At 35.1% G+C, this 16,813-nt stretch overlaps 1 protein-coding gene across 2 annotated transcripts in view; it reads left to right on the forward strand.

The window, feature by feature from the left end:
* Positions 1–13,667, forward strand: part of FGF5 (fibroblast growth factor 5) — a 32,591-nt gene extending 18,924 nt beyond the window's left edge. For both annotated transcript variants that reach the window (XM_011966231.1, XM_011966232.1), the window contains exon 3: positions 12,656–13,667. In XM_011966231.1, coding sequence (XP_011821621.1) covers positions 12,656–13,003 — 348 coding nt within the window. In that variant the 3' untranslated portion in view covers positions 13,004–13,667. The remainder of the gene's footprint in view (positions 1–12,655) is intronic.
* Positions 13,668–16,813: the final 3,146 nt, after the last annotated feature.

Consider the following 16,813-nt stretch of genomic DNA (forward strand, 5'->3'; position numbering starts at 1 on the left):
TTTTGTCACATCAAAAATAACGATTTCTTAATACTATGAAAACTAATTTTGCATTCTCAAAAATTTATTCAGACCAGTTTTATATATTGTGATCAGTTCATAAACTATTTATTTGCTTTGTTATGAAAGTTTCCATTACCTGGGAAGTATTAAAACATTTTAAAGATTATAGAATATGTTCAGCTTAGTTTTCCCACTCACAGATTCTATTTATTTGTATTAGTATATACACACGGAACTTAAAGGTGCTTTATGCTTTTTCTGTGGCATACTTATTTTCTTCACATTAAAACATTTTGAAAGCAATTATTGTTTAAAGTTAGTCATTTAATTCTGATTCTTTATAGTCTTTATTAAATAAATTATTAGAATATCACTTTTTCAATTTTCAAAGTTATAGAAAGTTTCAACTGATAGCAATCAATTGAAACTTACTATATATAATTTTATTTTATAGATCTTTAAAAACTTCAACGAAAACGCCACTTGGTTTAATGTGTAAGACTTTTATAATTTTACTTTTCTTAACATCTAAAGTGATTTGTTAATATCTTTTGGAAGAGACAGAATTTGAGCAATTTCTGTAGTTACTTGAGGATTCGATGAGATAATACATGCAATGTGCTAAGAATACTATCTGGTGTGTTATAAGTGCTCAATAAGTATTGCCTATTATTATAGGGTAACAATCTAAATATAATCTAAATATAATAAATTGCTAAAATATCAGTTTAGCAGCATAAATGGAAATCCTTTGTTAAATTCTTAAATCACCTATTGCAAGAACTATTAAACAATTTACCATTTCATTTTTTGAGCTGGTTACTATGCTCTAGCAAACTGTAATATAGTATTCATAGAAATATATTTTTAAATTTTTTTCATTTATTTAAGGGACAACATTCTGCATCACTGTGAAAAAAGTAGGGTATTACATTTTTTAATTTTATTTTTTATTTCAATAGGATTTTAAGGAGCAGGTGGCTTTTGGTTACATGAAAAAGTTCTTTAGTGGTGATTTCTGAGATTTAGGTGTACCCATCACCCCAGTAGTGTACACTGTACCCGATGTGTAGTCTTTTATCTCCAACCCCCTCCCCTTTCCCCCTGAGTCACCAAAGTCCAATGTATCATTCTCAGGGCATTTAATTTTATTTTAAAATATTATTTAAAATTCACATACAGATGAGTTCTCATGAGAACTGTATAAAAGCAAAAAAAAAAAAAAAATCCACATACAGAATAGAAAACAATGATTAAACACATCTGAACGGAATAACTTTTCCTCAGTCTACTTTTAAGTTTATAAAAGATTAAAACACCTTCAAAATCTAACCTCATAATAATACACAGTGCATGCAAAGAAACTTTCTCTTACTGGTTTGTTTTGAGTGAAAATCTTAACTTTTAAAATATTCTGATTTATGCCATAGTACTTGCAAAAAATAGACTAAACTTGGAACAGCTTAAGGATAATTGCCCCAGAAAGTAACATATTACAAATGGAAGCCAATTAGAAAGGTCAAACTGAGAGGTTAAGATACATGATTCCTCTGTCAAATGCAAGTAACAAATTTCTAGAAATTTGACCCAAATGTCTAAGGATGGCTGGTTGAAATAATGCAGATAATGCAAAAACAGCATCTGTTATTCTTTCTCATCTTGGCAGGCTAAAGTTATTTCACAGAATAATGACTTTTAAACAGTACAAAGCAAGTCTTGCTCTTGTCACTCTCTGAAGCTCTTTGATATAAAAGTCATTCTGATGACTTTGAGCTAAATTGTAGATAAAAATATTAAGCCCTATGATTATGTGGATTTTTTTAAACCAATTATCCAAGCCCACTTTCTCTTATCTGAGCTTTTATTAGCACTTTCCCTTTAGGTGAAAACCTAATTAAATTATAAAGTGATTTATTTTTTAAAGACGTTAAATTTAGAAATAGTATTAATGCTAGTAATTACCAGTTTTATGCCCACTTGATTTCTTTCCTGTTTTCACATTCTAGTTAAACATGTTGGGAAATTGTTCTTGTAACTCTAAATATGACTATTTGATTTAGTTAATAGTTTTGATTTTTACAGCTTTACATCATCCCCAAAAAGGTTAAAAACTCATAGACTTTTAGGATTAAACTTGTAATTTGTGAGTTGCTTTAATTTAAAAATTTTGCAGAGGCATTTAAAGAGTACTTTTAGGGTTCTATCTACAAAGCAAATGTAAACTAAAAATATAAAACATTAATAGAATTCTGGGAAAAGTAATCCCCCATTGTACTGAGAAATATTCATTGATACTTGTAGATATTCAACTCAGTTTTTGTAATAATAATCAGAGTACTAAAAATTAGCTACTAGGCAGAGATAATGTACTTCCATAGCTCTTTAAAAGCTCTTTTGCTCACCTTATCTCATTAGATAATGAGGTGACGAAAGAGTCTCCTAGTTGTTAAATTATTTTCCCAAGGTTACACAGTTAACAAGTGATTGAACCAGAACTATAGCCTCCCAGAATTTTCTCTTTCTCTTTAAATGCTATAGTGCTTGGTAAATAAAAGTTAGCTTCAAAGAAGATATTAAGTTTTGTTTGGAACCAATTACATTGTTTTCACCTCTTAGTGTATAGAAATTAATATGTGCATGAAAATATTTTTGTATTACATATAAAAATGAATACTGTGGCACATCATTAGAATATTTATAGCACTCTATTTAATAGGCAAATAAACAGGCAATTTGAGATTTATAGTTAAAGTTGCAAATTTCCTCATTCTAGGCACATGTTTTTCTCTTTGATTCACATCTCTTTTGAACTGGCGTTTCCCCCATCTCCTGTGTCTCCAGTACTTCACTTTAAAATCTAGAGAAGAGGGGATGTGTCGCCACAGAATTTTACAAATGTTGGTTATTCATTGTCAATGACAGTTGCATAGGGAACCCCTCCCTCCCAAGATAAACTTTCAAAACAGAAAAGAGACCTATTTTGCTCACAGAAATCTTCATTTAGTAAATATTTTACTGTTCATAGACACAAATATGACACACTGAAAGGGTAGCCCAGAGCAGATTCAGGCAGCATTGATGCTGATTCCATTTTTGTGCTAAATTTGTTAATCCCATCAGAGAAGTTTTATTTGAGCTTCAGTGATCTAAATGTGTGGGGCTCCCTGGACTCATTCAAGCCCCTGGAGCCTGGCACATTTAAATGTAGCAAACCTGCACATTGTGCACATGTACCCTAAAACTTAAAGTATAATAAAAATATATATATATAAAAAAAGTATGTGTGGCTCCCTGGACTCATTCAAGCCCCTGATCTACAGGCAGCTCTCCTTCAAACTTTTATTGGCATACTCTAAATAGGCAGTGCAACTAAATTCCTATCATGCAGGTTTTTCAGCATTCTTCACAAGGATGAGGATGTATGGTCTTCTCTTTGTCCAAATGTATCAAAAATCATCAAGAACAGGAGGAGATAATTGCTTTCCAAAGATCCATGAGGGCGGCTACTCCAAGCCACAGCTGTGGCCTTTACCCTCTTTCTCAACACATTCCATGCTAAGGTACCTTCTGAGACTGAGCACTCTTCCTGCCTTAACCGTCTGTCTGTCCCTGCTCCCTCCTCAGGTTGGCATCCTTACTGAAAGTCCCACAGAGAGCCTTTCTGGATTTATCTGAGGTGGGTCCAGACTAGGAGTCAAAGGCCTTGAGTGTGATGGTAAAGACAGTTAGATTGCCTCAGGCGGAATCCTACTCTACCACTTCCTAACTGTGTCATTTTACTTCATCTTTCTACTCCTTGGTTTATCAACTACAAAAGAAGGAAAATTGAAGTCACAATCTATTGGGGTAGTTAAGTGTTTTAAACAAGATAATGCATATAAAACAGAGTACTGCCTGAAAAGTATTCCACACTTAATGTTTAAACAGATTTTCCTGAATTTGCTCTCAGGCAGCTGTTTGTCAATCCTTAATCTCTTTCTTTCTGATTTTGGGGTCAGGCAGCTGTGACCCTTAAATTATTCAGACCAGCCTCAACTCCGATTTATCACTGATCTTTTCTTCCCCACATCCAAACTTTGTGTGCTTATAGGTGTCCCTTATCTACTAGGTTTTCCTTTCTCCCAGGAACCTAATTTCAAAGCAAAATTTCCAAGCTCAACCTCTTAAAGAGGCATGGATTTCCTATGGTCATAATCTTGTGATTTTTTTCGTAGCTCTGTTGTCCATCTTGATTTTTCCCTAAAAAACATAAATCTTGGAAAAGGTGATTATCATGTATTCTTCAGTATACTTCAGCATACTTCATAAAGTATGCAGAAAGCTCATTGCTTATTGGGGAAAAACATGTTAGCTTATTTTAAAGATGCAGAGAGGAGCATGTGGTGGAATTATTTTTGTTTCTCAGGGTTTTAGGGGATCATGTTTGAAAGGAAAGCTAATTGCAGAGTTTACGAAACAGGCATGGAATGTGTGCTTGATCAGTCCTAAGCAAGGACTAGAACATCCTCCTTTCCTGGTTTCAGAGTGTGCCAGCTGGCTTGCCTGGGATGAGACTCCAGACTGGACTTCTTGCACTGCAGGCAGAGTGAAGAGGAGTAGGCAGCCCCTAAAGCTGAGCATATTTACTGAAAGGAGAAATGGAGGCTTGAGCAATACTTATGGAACCCCTCCCTCCCAAGATAAACTTTCAAAACAGAAAAGAGACCTATTTTGCTCACAGAAATCTTCATTTAGTAAATATTTTACTGTTCATAGACACAAATATGACACACTGAAAGGGTAGCCCAGAGCAGATTCAGGCAGCATTGATGCTGATTCCATTTTTGTGCTAAATTTGTTAATCCCATCAGAGAAGTTTTATTTGAGCTTCAGTGATCTAAATGTGTGGGGCTCCCTGGACTCATTCAAGCCCCTGGAGCATGGCACATTTAAATGTAGCAAACCTGCACATTGTGCACATGTACCCTAAAACTTAAAGTATAATAAAAATATATATATATAAAAAAAGTATGTGTGGCTCCCTGGACTCATTCAAGCCCCTGATCTACAGGCAGCTCTCCTTCAAACTTTTATTGGCATACTCTAAATAGGCAGTGCAACTAAATTCCTATCATGCAGGTTTTTCAGCATTCTTCACAAGGATGAGGATGTATGGTCTTCTCTTTGTCCAAATGTATCAAAAATCATCAAGAACAGGAGGAGATAATTGCTTTCCAAAGATCCATGAGGGCGGCTACTCCAAGCCACAGCTGTGGCCTTTACCCTCTTTCTCAACACATTCCATGCTAAGGTACCTTCTGAGACTGAGCACTCTTCCTGCCTTAACCGTCTGTCTGTCCCTGCTCCCTCCTCAGGTTGGCATCCTTACTGAAAGTCCCACAGAGAGCCTTTCTGGATTTATCTGAGGTGGGTCCAGACTAGGAGTCAAAGGCCTTGAGTGTGATGGTAAAGACAGTTAGATTGCCTCAGGCGGAATCCTACTCTACCACTTCCTAACTGTGTCATTTTACTTCATCTTTCTACTCCTTGGTTTATCAACTACAAAAGAAGGAAAATTGAAGTCACAATCTATTGGGGTAGTTAAGTGTTTTAAACAAGATAATGCATATAAAACAGAGTACTGCCTGAAAAGTATTCCACACTTAATGTTTAAACAGATTTTCCTGAATTTGCTCTCAGGCAGCTGTTTGTCAATCCTTAATCTCTTTCTTTCTGATTTTGGGGTCAGGCAGCTGTGACCCTTAAATTATTCAGACCAGCCTCAACTCCGATTTATCACTGATCTTTTCTTCCCCACATCCAAACTTTGTGTGCTTATAGGTGTCCCTTATCTACTAGGTTTTCCTTTCTCCCAGGAACCTAATTTCAAAGCAAAATTTCCAAGCTCAACCTCTTAAAGAGGCATGGATTTCCTATGGTCATAATCTTGTGATTTTTTTCGTAGCTCTGTTGTCCATCTTGATTTTTCCCTAAAAAACATAAATCTTGGAAAAGGTGATTATCATGTATTCTTCAGTATACTTCAGCATACTTCATAAAGTATGCAGAAAGCTCATTGCTTATTGGGGAAAAACATGTTAGCTTATTTTAAAGATGCAGAGAGGAGCATGTGGTGGAATTATTTTTGTTTCTCAGGGTTTTAGGGGATCATGTTTGAAAGGAAAGCTAATTGCAGAGTTTACGAAACAGGCATGGAATGTGTGCTTGATCAGTCCTAAGCAAGGACTAGAACATCCTCCTTTCCTGGTTTCAGAGTGTGCCAGCTGGCTTGCCTGGGATGAGACTCCAGACTGGACTTCTTGCACTGCAGGCAGAGTGAAGAGGAGTAGGCAGCCCCTAAAGCTGAGCATATTTACTGAAAGGAGAAATGGAGGCTTGAGCAATACTTATCTTCCTCATTAAAAAATGACTTACTAAGCACTCCACTCTGCCAGTCAAGACCATGCATGAGCTAGATCAAGGCATTTGAAAAGAATTTTTTTCTTTTTTTGCCCTCTAAGGACTTTCAATATACAGTAAAATTGAATGTCTAACTACTCAGGCACAAAAATGGGTTCAAACTCTGCCTTTGCAGTAAATGCCAGTTTCCCCTCAATTTTGCACTGTGGAAGTCATTAGAAGACCTGTTTTATTGAGGAAATCTGGGTGTGATGAATTGCCTTGTAGATTTGGAAGTCCATTTTAGCCGAAAGTGAGAGATAGTAATATATTTCTTTGATGATTTGAAGAGTGACACTTGTCATTCATCAATATTGTAACAGGAAGCAACTTCAGAGCAAGTAAGACTGTATAAGAAAAGCCTAGGAAATAGCTTTGGTTTGTATAGTGTTATGGAGAGACCCTTAGTCTAGGAATCAGAAGATGCAATTTAAATCACAGGTCTATTCTGGCACTTGATAAATGCAGGGTGATAGATGGATCATATTCTTTACTTCGCTGGCTGAAAAAATCAGATAATACTATCCTAATAGCAGCCATGGAATTACTGTGAGTTAAATTATATATGTAAACCACCTGACACACAGTAGTCTCCAATAGTCCAGCTTTGTGAAGTTATTGAGGTCCTCAGAAAGAAAGTCATGCTATTCCATGTTTTGCCTGGTGTGGTTCTTACTTCACAGGTGTCAAAATCACATAGGATGCTGGTTAATGATACATCAAGCCCAGGGTCTCACCTCAGACTTACAAAAACACAGTCTCTGGAAATAGGGCTTGGGGAGCTGTATTTGAGCCTGCTCTCTAAGTAATTTGAAGGGAAATTATATAAGTGAAGAAAAGAGATCCTATAGTTGATATTCTTTACTACATTATCTCAGCTTGGGTAATGTTAAAACCAGCTTGTGTATTTTGTCTGTTGCTCAGTATGAGGAACTGAGATATAGAAGGAATGAATGGTACCAAGCAGGAGATATGGCTGTGCCTGGGAGATAGCACGGCAGGGCTACAACTGGCCATTACACAGTTTATATAGTAAAGAGTAAGAAGTAGCCCTTTGGGTGTGTGCTGCCCTGTACCAGGGCACAAGTATAAAAAATGAGCTGAGTTTAGGGCACCTGTCCCAGGCGGCTCCATTGGTGGAGGGAAGGGATGGGAATTAAGCAGCTCTAAAAGGAAGTAGGGGAACTAGAAGTGATGAATGTGGCGAAGAAACTTAGTTTGTAGCAAAATTTGGTCTATAGTTGTTTTTGTTACAGTCTATGATAACCTTTTTGTTATTTAATAATATTAGTCTAGAACAACATTTTAATTATTTAGATTTGGCTTTTTTTTCCCTTAACTTTATAAGGTTTTTCAGGAGAAAGAGGCAAATCAAAGAAAACAAGCTGAAATAAATAATTAAAATTGATTAAATACACACAAATTCCAAGGTTTATACTGGTGTCAGTTCAAATTCACTCCTATTTCCATATCTCATATACTACATATTTACTTCTATAGTTGCACACGAGAGTCGGTAATTGCACAGCTTTAATTCATACTATACAAGGTACTCAATCATCATAGATCGTGATATTTACTAAGGAAAAAACTACAAGAAGAGATTTTAGAGAGCTTTTTTTAAAAACAATATCATTTGGGAAATAATTTATTTGGTTTAATTGACCTGTTTAATTTCAGCTTGGCAGAATTAGTCATTTCTGGAATATTATAGTTAATTGGAGTTGTGCTTTCTTTGAATTCAGTTTGACTTTTTAAAAAATATCTGTTCTTTAAAATGGATCCTTCACTGTGAGAAGGGATGAGTAGAGCCACGACAGTTTACTTCTAGTGAAAATGTTTTTTTTTTTTTTTTTTTTTGAGACGGAGTTTTGCTCTTATTGCCTAGGCTGGAGTGCAATGGTAGGATCCCAGCTCACTGCAACCACTGCCTCCCAGGTCCAAGTGATTCTCCTGCCTCAGCCTCCCCAGTAGCTGGGACAACAGGTGCCCACCACCACAGCTGGCTGACTTTGTATGTTTAGTACAGACAGGGTTTTACCATGTTGGTCAGGCTGGTCTCGAACTCCTGACCTCAAATGATCTGCCTGCCTCAGCCTCCCAAAGTGCTGGGATTACAGGTGTGAGCCACCATGTCCAGCAAAAAGTTCTTATTTCTCTTAATAGCAGTGTGTTTCCCCTCCTTGTAATAATTTAGATATTCAAGAAAAAAATAGTTCAATTTGTTTAAAGTTTTTTTTTTTTTTTTGTCAATTAGGAGTATATACTAAACTACAAAAAATGATGATTTTAAACATTTATTTTAATTTTGCAATTATGGTTTATTGAATGTAACCTGTTTTTATTCTTGCCAGATCAAGGAGAAATTAAAGAGATTTTAATGTAATTTAAGTCAGTGAAAACATGGGCAGGACTATGTCAATATTGTTTTCCACTGTAAAAGTGGCTCCTAGCACAGTGCCTAGCATGTGATATCTGTGGAATAAATTAGTGAAAAATGAATATGAAACATTTTTAAACAAATATTTAAACAATTGCTTTCACTGTAGTGGCTGATGGTGGTAAGGCAATTAGATGAAGGAGTCTTGATTTCAGCAACTTATCCGAAATTTGATTCATGCCTCTACATCATACTCTTAACTATAGAAAAAGTGTGTTCGTTAGTTTCAGTTTTTTTTCTAGAAAAATAATGGAGTTCTATTATTTTAAAAGTGTATATTTTATTAGAGGACTTCTTATAATTTTAAAAAAAGATTTAAAAAATAAAAATCAGCCTGGAAAATTTATTGTCCAAAATTTTCTAATGGCCAATGTATGTATTTTAGTACCTCTAGCTAAGATCTATGACTCTTTGCTATAAAGATGGTCTATGCACAACACTATATACAGAGATGTACTGCTTAGGGTCACCATCTTATCTGAGCCAGATTGGGAAGACTAATAGGAAGAGTCGATCCTTCAAGATGAATAAATTCACTGAAATGTTTGCTTCAAATGATTCTGTGTTCCATCACAGCTGGAATAATTTTGCAGACAAAACATTAAATTAAAAGTCAATTAAGAAAGTCAAAACAGTCTAACTGCGTTTACTCCTGTATTAATGTAGAATGTAGGATTTGGACAGCTGAGGGGCTGTGTGTAGTGTGTGGGTCCTTAGGACTCTGCAAGGACTCTGCACATTTCTACCCTGGGTAACAGTTAGGTGACCTCTGAAAAATCTGAATTCCGAATAGCCATTTCCTTAAAGGGGCTCCTCTTAAGAAAGAACTTTAGAATATGAATCTGGAGGAAAAGAGGAGGAAAAGAGAAAGATTTTAGATGAAACAATTGTAGCGGGTGGGGCAGGTGGGTTTCACTCATATGAAAGACCCTAAAATGGAAATGATATAGATTTCTGTTTTTTTAAAAAAAGAAATGCTGTGGTGTGTGTCTGCACACGCACCTGTGCATGCGTATGTGTGCCTGTCATCTACATCAATTAAAAATGGACATGCTCGTTCTTTATTTTCTTGGGCACTGTTGGGGGAAAATATTAAAAAATGAGGTACATTTTAACAACCTAACTCTGTCAAAATTGAGTAAAGCAATCACTGCTATTTTTGTGAAACAGAGGTAGAAGTCAGGTGAAGGCATAATATATTACACATTTTCAAAAATGTCATTCGACTGCATTGTAAGAAAAAAAAACCTGAGACAAGGTAAATATACTAGATACTCTTTTTAATGAAATGTTTCACACCTTTCTAAACTTCTTATTATCCGTTTATAGAGCCAGAAACATTCTAGATGTCTATAGCTTTTATTTTGAAATAAAATATTGGGATTATCTAATTAAATGGGAAAGCCACTGTAAGAGCTAAGCAGCTGTAGACAAATCTACAATGAATTTGTAAGCAAGTCTTTCTAATAAAAAATAGGAATAGTCAATGTGTGATCTTTGAAAGTGGTGTCAGCATAGCAGTCCTGGCCTAAATGTAGGCTGGCAAGGTGTATCGTAAGACAGGGTGAGAGGGATGCCATACATAGGTGGTGATTCTTTAAAATACCTGCCTTCGGCTGGGTGCGGTGGCTCACACCTGTAATCCCAGCACTTTGGGAGGCTGAGGTGGGCAGATTACCTGGGGTCAGGAATTCGAGACCAGTCTGGCCAATATGGTGAAACCCCCACCTCTACTAAAAATACAAAAATTAGCTGGGCGTGGTGGCACACACCAGTAATCCCAGCTACTCGGGAGGCTGAGGCAGGAGAATTGCATGAGCCCGGGAGATGAAGGTTGCAGTGAGCCGAGATCATGCCACTGCACTCCTGCCTGACCAATAGAGCAAGAACCTGTCTCAAACAACAACGACAACAACAAAAAACAAAACAAAACAAAACAAAAAACACCTGCCTTCAGTCTGCTTGAGATCATATCCAAAGATTCGCCAGTAAACTTGTGAAAGATCTATATATATGGCTTTATAACCCCCAAATAGAACTTTGTTGATTGAACTACACTTAAATATAAGTAACTCCAGTAAACTATCGTACATAAAGTTAATGTGCTCTTGTAAATGCTCTGATATCGGTTGGCTTCTAACACTGTCAGTATCTTGCACTACTCACAAATTCCATGTGGATTTCAACAGTGGATCTATGTAGATTGCCTTGCAATATTCAGATTTTTAGATTTCAGTGTTATGATCAGTATTCCACAGAAAAGTTTGGCATTATTAGAAAAAGCAAGGAAAAAAGGCCATTTTATTCTCATATAAAACTTCTTGATTTGATATAGAAGTATGTAGCTTTTAGTGTTTTTATACATAGTGGACAAAATATTTGGTATTCTCAAGCACAGGAATTCTGTGTAAATAGTACTCCTTGAAATTATGAAACGTGGTAGTCTGACCTAGTACAGGAATTCTTAATTCTTTGGGCGTTATGGACTCTTTCAAGTTTGATGAAAGTTACAGAATCCTCCTTTGGATTCTCATAAAAGCCCTGTTGTTGTAAGTGTTATGGATAAGGAGGCTAAGGCTAAGAGCTTAATTGGCATCACTGGTTTTTGATTGTATGTCTGATTCCAAGTTCACACTCTTCCCCCATTCTCCCGCATATTCCTTCAAATTTCACAACATGGCAAAGTAAGTCCTTTCAGAGCTGGTGCTGACCTACATTGTCAGGCTCATCTCCTTATTTCCCAGGTGCATCCTAGGTAGAGGTCACGCTGAACTACTTACAGGTATTTGGAAGTGTCATGTTGACCTTTCAGCACCCTGTTCCCTCTCCCTGAAAATCCTTTCTTATTTTGTCTGCCTCTCTAATGTTAGTTAGAGTACATTCCTAGTTGTACTTGAAGACTCAGCTCAAATGTCACCTTTTATAGGAAGACTTTTCTGCCCTCTTCTTGGCCACTTCCACCCTCTTAGATGCCCTTCCTCTATGCTGTCATTGTACCCTCTGCATACCACTGTCATAATTTCATTTATCAAGCTGCACCATGACGGATGTCTACTTGTCTGTTTTTCCACTATTCTGTAAGTATTTCAAGGACAGACATTCTGTGTGTGTGTAAGATCTGGCCAAAGCATAGTAATTCCAGTGACTTTTTTCTTCTTGGAGTCAAATATACTTTCCTGTAATGCCTGAGTAAAGATACATTTTTTTTTTTCTAAAGAACTCTAACACCTGCAATATTAATGGGGACCATATGCTATTTCTCTCTCAGCAGCCTCAATCACACTGATAACATTGAAAAAATGCATGCTTGTTTCAAAGGAATAATTTTGACCCCATTTCTATGAACAGGAATTTATATTTTACCAGGCAATTGTTTCTTAGTAATATAGTTCTATTTATTTTCTTGGTGAGTTAGGAGGAAAAATAGTATGTTAAAATATTTGTAACTATACATTTCAAAGTATTTAAACAATAGTAACAAGGTTTAAATGTATCAAGAGTTCTGGTTACTTTTATATTCATCGATACTATGTCACCAAATAGGTAGTGAACAGAAATGTGTTACAAAGATAAATGAAGTAGAAACATAAAAAGAAAAATAGTAATTTTAAAGCAACTTTAAAATAAGCAAACATGTCTTTATAAAAAGGAATGGAGTAGGAGGAACAGAGATCGACAAAATTATTATTATTTTTTTCCTACAAGAACTTATATTTTATCACATACTGAAAAGATTGTCACAACTTACATTTCCTCTTTTTTTCTCCTCCCTAGGCCAAGTTCACAGATGACTGCAAGTTCAGGGAGCGTTTTCAAGAAAACAGCTATAATACCTATGCCTCAGCAATACATAGAACTGAAAAAACAGGGCGGGAGTGGTATGTGGCCCTGAATAAAAGAGGAAAAGCCAAACGAGGGTGCAGCCCCCGGGTTAAACCCCAGCACATCTCTACACATTTTCTCCCAAGATTCAAGCAGTCGGAGCAGCCAGAACTTTCTTTCACGGTTACTGTTCCTGAAAAGAAAAAGCCACCTAGCCCTATCAAGCCAAAGGTTCCCCTTTCTGCACCTCGGAAAAATACCAACACAGTGAAATACAGACTCAAGTTTCGCTTTGGATAATATTCCTCTTGGCCTTGTGAGAACGATTCTTTCCCCTCAGGAGTTTCTATAGGTGTCTTCAGAGTTCTGAAGGAAAATTTTTGGACACAGCTTCAGCTATACTTACCCTGTATTGAAGTCACGTCATTTGTTTCAGTGTGACTGAAACAAAATGTTTTTTGATAGGAAGGAAACTGGAATTCTTTGTACTAATACAGGGAGCACACTGCTTCAGGTCAGCAAGACATAAAGCCTTTTGCTTTATGCTTGAGGGATACTTAGAACTTTGTATTTTCGGAAAGTTAAATAACATGGACTATGTATTTTTCTGACTTTTACAGATCAACCTGAAAGAACATACATGGTACATTTTTATTTTTGGTTTCCAAAGAATATTTTGATGCAGATAAAATATTTTGTTAACTTTTGTTTTTTTGTTTGTTTTCTTAAAAGTACCTCTGCATTGAGCATATTTTCTTACTTTTATTATTTTAATTAATATGACATAAGCAATCATTTTATGCTGTTTATGAATTATAAATGTGTTTATATCTCATTTGTAATGTGGAAATCTTTTAAATTTTTTCTATTCACTGCACTTTTTTATTGTTTTTTATTTCTAGCCATACCTCAGAAAATATGTTTAGTTTTACATTTTAAAATGTTTAAATTCTCTTTCACAGCACCAAAGGCTCAGCTTGGATTTGTGTGTATGTGTATGTAAATTCATGACTTTATGTGGAATCCTACACCTTTGGTGGCTGGGATATGATGGGTTATAAGCAAGGAAAAAATATAAGGACTTTTTAATAGAATTAAATGTGGGAGGTAAGGAAAAGGATTTAGAGGTAAACGTACACTAAGTTTACAACATTGATTGAGATCTAAGTCTGTCTTGCCTTCATTTCTCTTTTTATCCCCCCCTTGCCCTCATTCTTGAACAGCTGGAGGAATACATTTTATTCTGTCCGTGAAGCATACACCATGAGATTGGAGTGCTTAAAAATACTTCTATGATTCTCTGCTGTCCCACTGTGTAGATCCACAGGGAGCAAACACTTAGAAACGATAGAGAACTGAAGGAGATGAATGGTTTAACAGTTATCCATGCCAAGTCCCGTTGTCAGAAATATTCTTATTACTCAGGCAAACACTCTTTGAGCTTCCCTTCCTAAAGGTAACCATTTCAGTGAATAGATGTGCACTTTTATAAGGAAACTTCTGATGTTTATTTAAAAAACTGGCCTTTTGATAGAGGTAAATTAATCTGGGAGTTCAATGTGTTGAAAGTGGCATTTAATTTCACCTTAAATACTGACTGCTGGACATAAATCACAGAAAATTTAACTTAAGAAAATTTACAAAATTTATTATCAGGTAATCATTTTAATAAAGTTCTGCAAAATACAAGTGTTTACATTACATTCCGAAATGTGGCAAAAAAGATATAGCTAATGGTTAAAAGTATGACTTTTGTAGTAACAGAAGAGTTCATAGAAATTTCATGGTTTGCATTTAAACATGTTTAAAGTATACTTATAAACTATTTTTTCCTTAAAGCAAACTATGATTTATTTTGGTGCAAGTACAAAATGGAAACTTGTCAAAATTGAGCTAGCTACCGTAATATAAGCAGATTGCTTTAATTTGATGGGAAAACAGTATACACATATATATAACAAATAATATATCTAAAAACCCATCCATCAACTAAAACATTATACGTATACATTAGTATAGTGTTTTATTATAAAGCCAATTATCTGATTAAACATTCTTTCCGCTTAATGCATAATTTTTAAATAGCATAAAATGAAATGCTACAAAAAATTGAACTAATTTATACTTTAAAGTATTTCGGGTTAAATGGAACAATGAAATTTTTTAAACAAAGATATGCCCAACTCTTATTCAAATGGCATATCACCGTGTTTACACAGTATAAAGCTAAAAATATTACTCTAGTTTATTCTAATCTATTGTTAAGTATTGTGTGCCGTATACCAAGTTCTTAGGGCACATGAAAAATTTCAGTTGCCAAACAGAAACTAGTAAACATATGTTCCTAATTAGTGAACAGAAAGATAATAATGATGGTCAACAACAGGCCACGTTAATGAATAAGTTGTATAGGCTAAATGTTGCTTGTAGGCTACATTAAACTCAAATGTAATAGTTTATCTTATACTCCTGGTTTGATTTGATTAGCATATGAACATGAAAGTAGGATAACTACCAAATATATATTATGCAAGTCAGGAATCATTAATTTCAAAATTTAAAGCCATTCTAAAATTAAAAAGAAAATATTAAATTACACAATTACACTTCTCTTCACTGGCCATACACAATGATTTTTTTTTTTTTTTGAGACAGTCTTGCTCTGTCACCAGGCTGGAGTGCAGTGGCATGATCTCAGCTCACTGCAACCTCCGACTCCCTGGTTCAAGCGATTCTCCTGCCTCACCCTCCCAAGTAGCTAGGATTACAGGTGCGTGCCACCACGCCAGTTCATTTTGTATTTTTAATAGAGACGAGGTTTCACCATGTTGACCAGGATGGTCTCAATCCTGGCCTCTTGATAGTCCTGACCTCATAATCCACCTGCCTCAGCCTCCCCAAATTGCTGGGATTACAGGTACAACGATGCTTAATGAATGCTTAGTGAAGCATAAAGTTACCTACATCAATTAATTAAATGAACCTATGTACAGAAAACGTGTATAAATATAAGTCCATACTAATGCTTACAACTTTCTAAGAGGGTTCTTGCTTACATAGCTTTTTATTATTTTAAGTAACCAGAACTACCAAATACCAAAATTATTTGATTATGGTTATGTTCATCTAAACACAACAATAAATTTTGTATTATTATTTAGGAGTCTATTTTGCCTATAGGTAACAAACATCTCCAGACTAACATGTCAGTTTTATCAATTATATTATGTTTAAATATTTAAGATTTCTTTATATGGAACATCTATAGAGATAAATAGAGGTTTTCAATAAGACGTAGTAACACTGTGATTTTTCTGTCACAGAGTCTCTCTTCACTTCCTTCTAAAGAGACTAATTTGAGAGTATAGGTGTATATTAATTTTCTTGATTCTTTCAGCTGAATTACACTGGTCCAGAAGTTCAAAATCATGTGACAACAATAAGAGATACTGACAGAAGTCATTTCCAAGTTTGTACATATATTTAAAAAATTACATATATAAAACTGAGACTTTTATTTCTGTTATTTTAAAGCTTTTATTTCTTGTAGCTAAAAATAAAACATAAATCTGGTAGGTAAATTTCTTATGAAATCGATCTTGAAATAGAAAATGTACTGATTTTCTTACCATTAACATTTTTTATCCTTCCAAAGAAGGGAGGGAATAAATCATGACTTATTCCATTTTCAATAACAAAATGAAACTATGGCACTAACCAAAAACTTGCATTCTGGCATCATTTTTACAGTTGCAGAGAATTGTTTCTGGGCTCATTAAAAATATATGATTCCATTGCCGCAATGGAAAGCAAACAATAACTTCTTAAAGGAGTTCTACACCTCCTTTAAGATTTATTTCATTGCTACCTCTAAATTCTGATAATTTAAAATCCATTTTAAGGTGACAAAATTTTTAAAAATTTTGGAGGAAACCTCTGGATAAATGGACAAGGCCTTTTTTTTTTTTTTTTTTTTTTTTTTTTTTTTTTTTTGGTATGGAGTTTAATTGTTCTTGCCAAGCCAACTTTTGAAATAAGATTATATGATTAGGTATTAGCAGAGACAAAGAGTTACTGCCTCCATCTTACTCTGCCCTATTTGAAAGTCTC

This window comes from Mandrillus leucophaeus, unplaced genomic scaffold, assembly GCF_000951045.1.
Source record: "Mandrillus leucophaeus isolate KB7577 unplaced genomic scaffold, Mleu.le_1.0 Scaffold75, whole genome shotgun sequence".
In the NCBI taxonomy this organism is placed as follows: Eukaryota; Metazoa; Chordata; class Mammalia; order Primates; family Cercopithecidae; genus Mandrillus; species Mandrillus leucophaeus.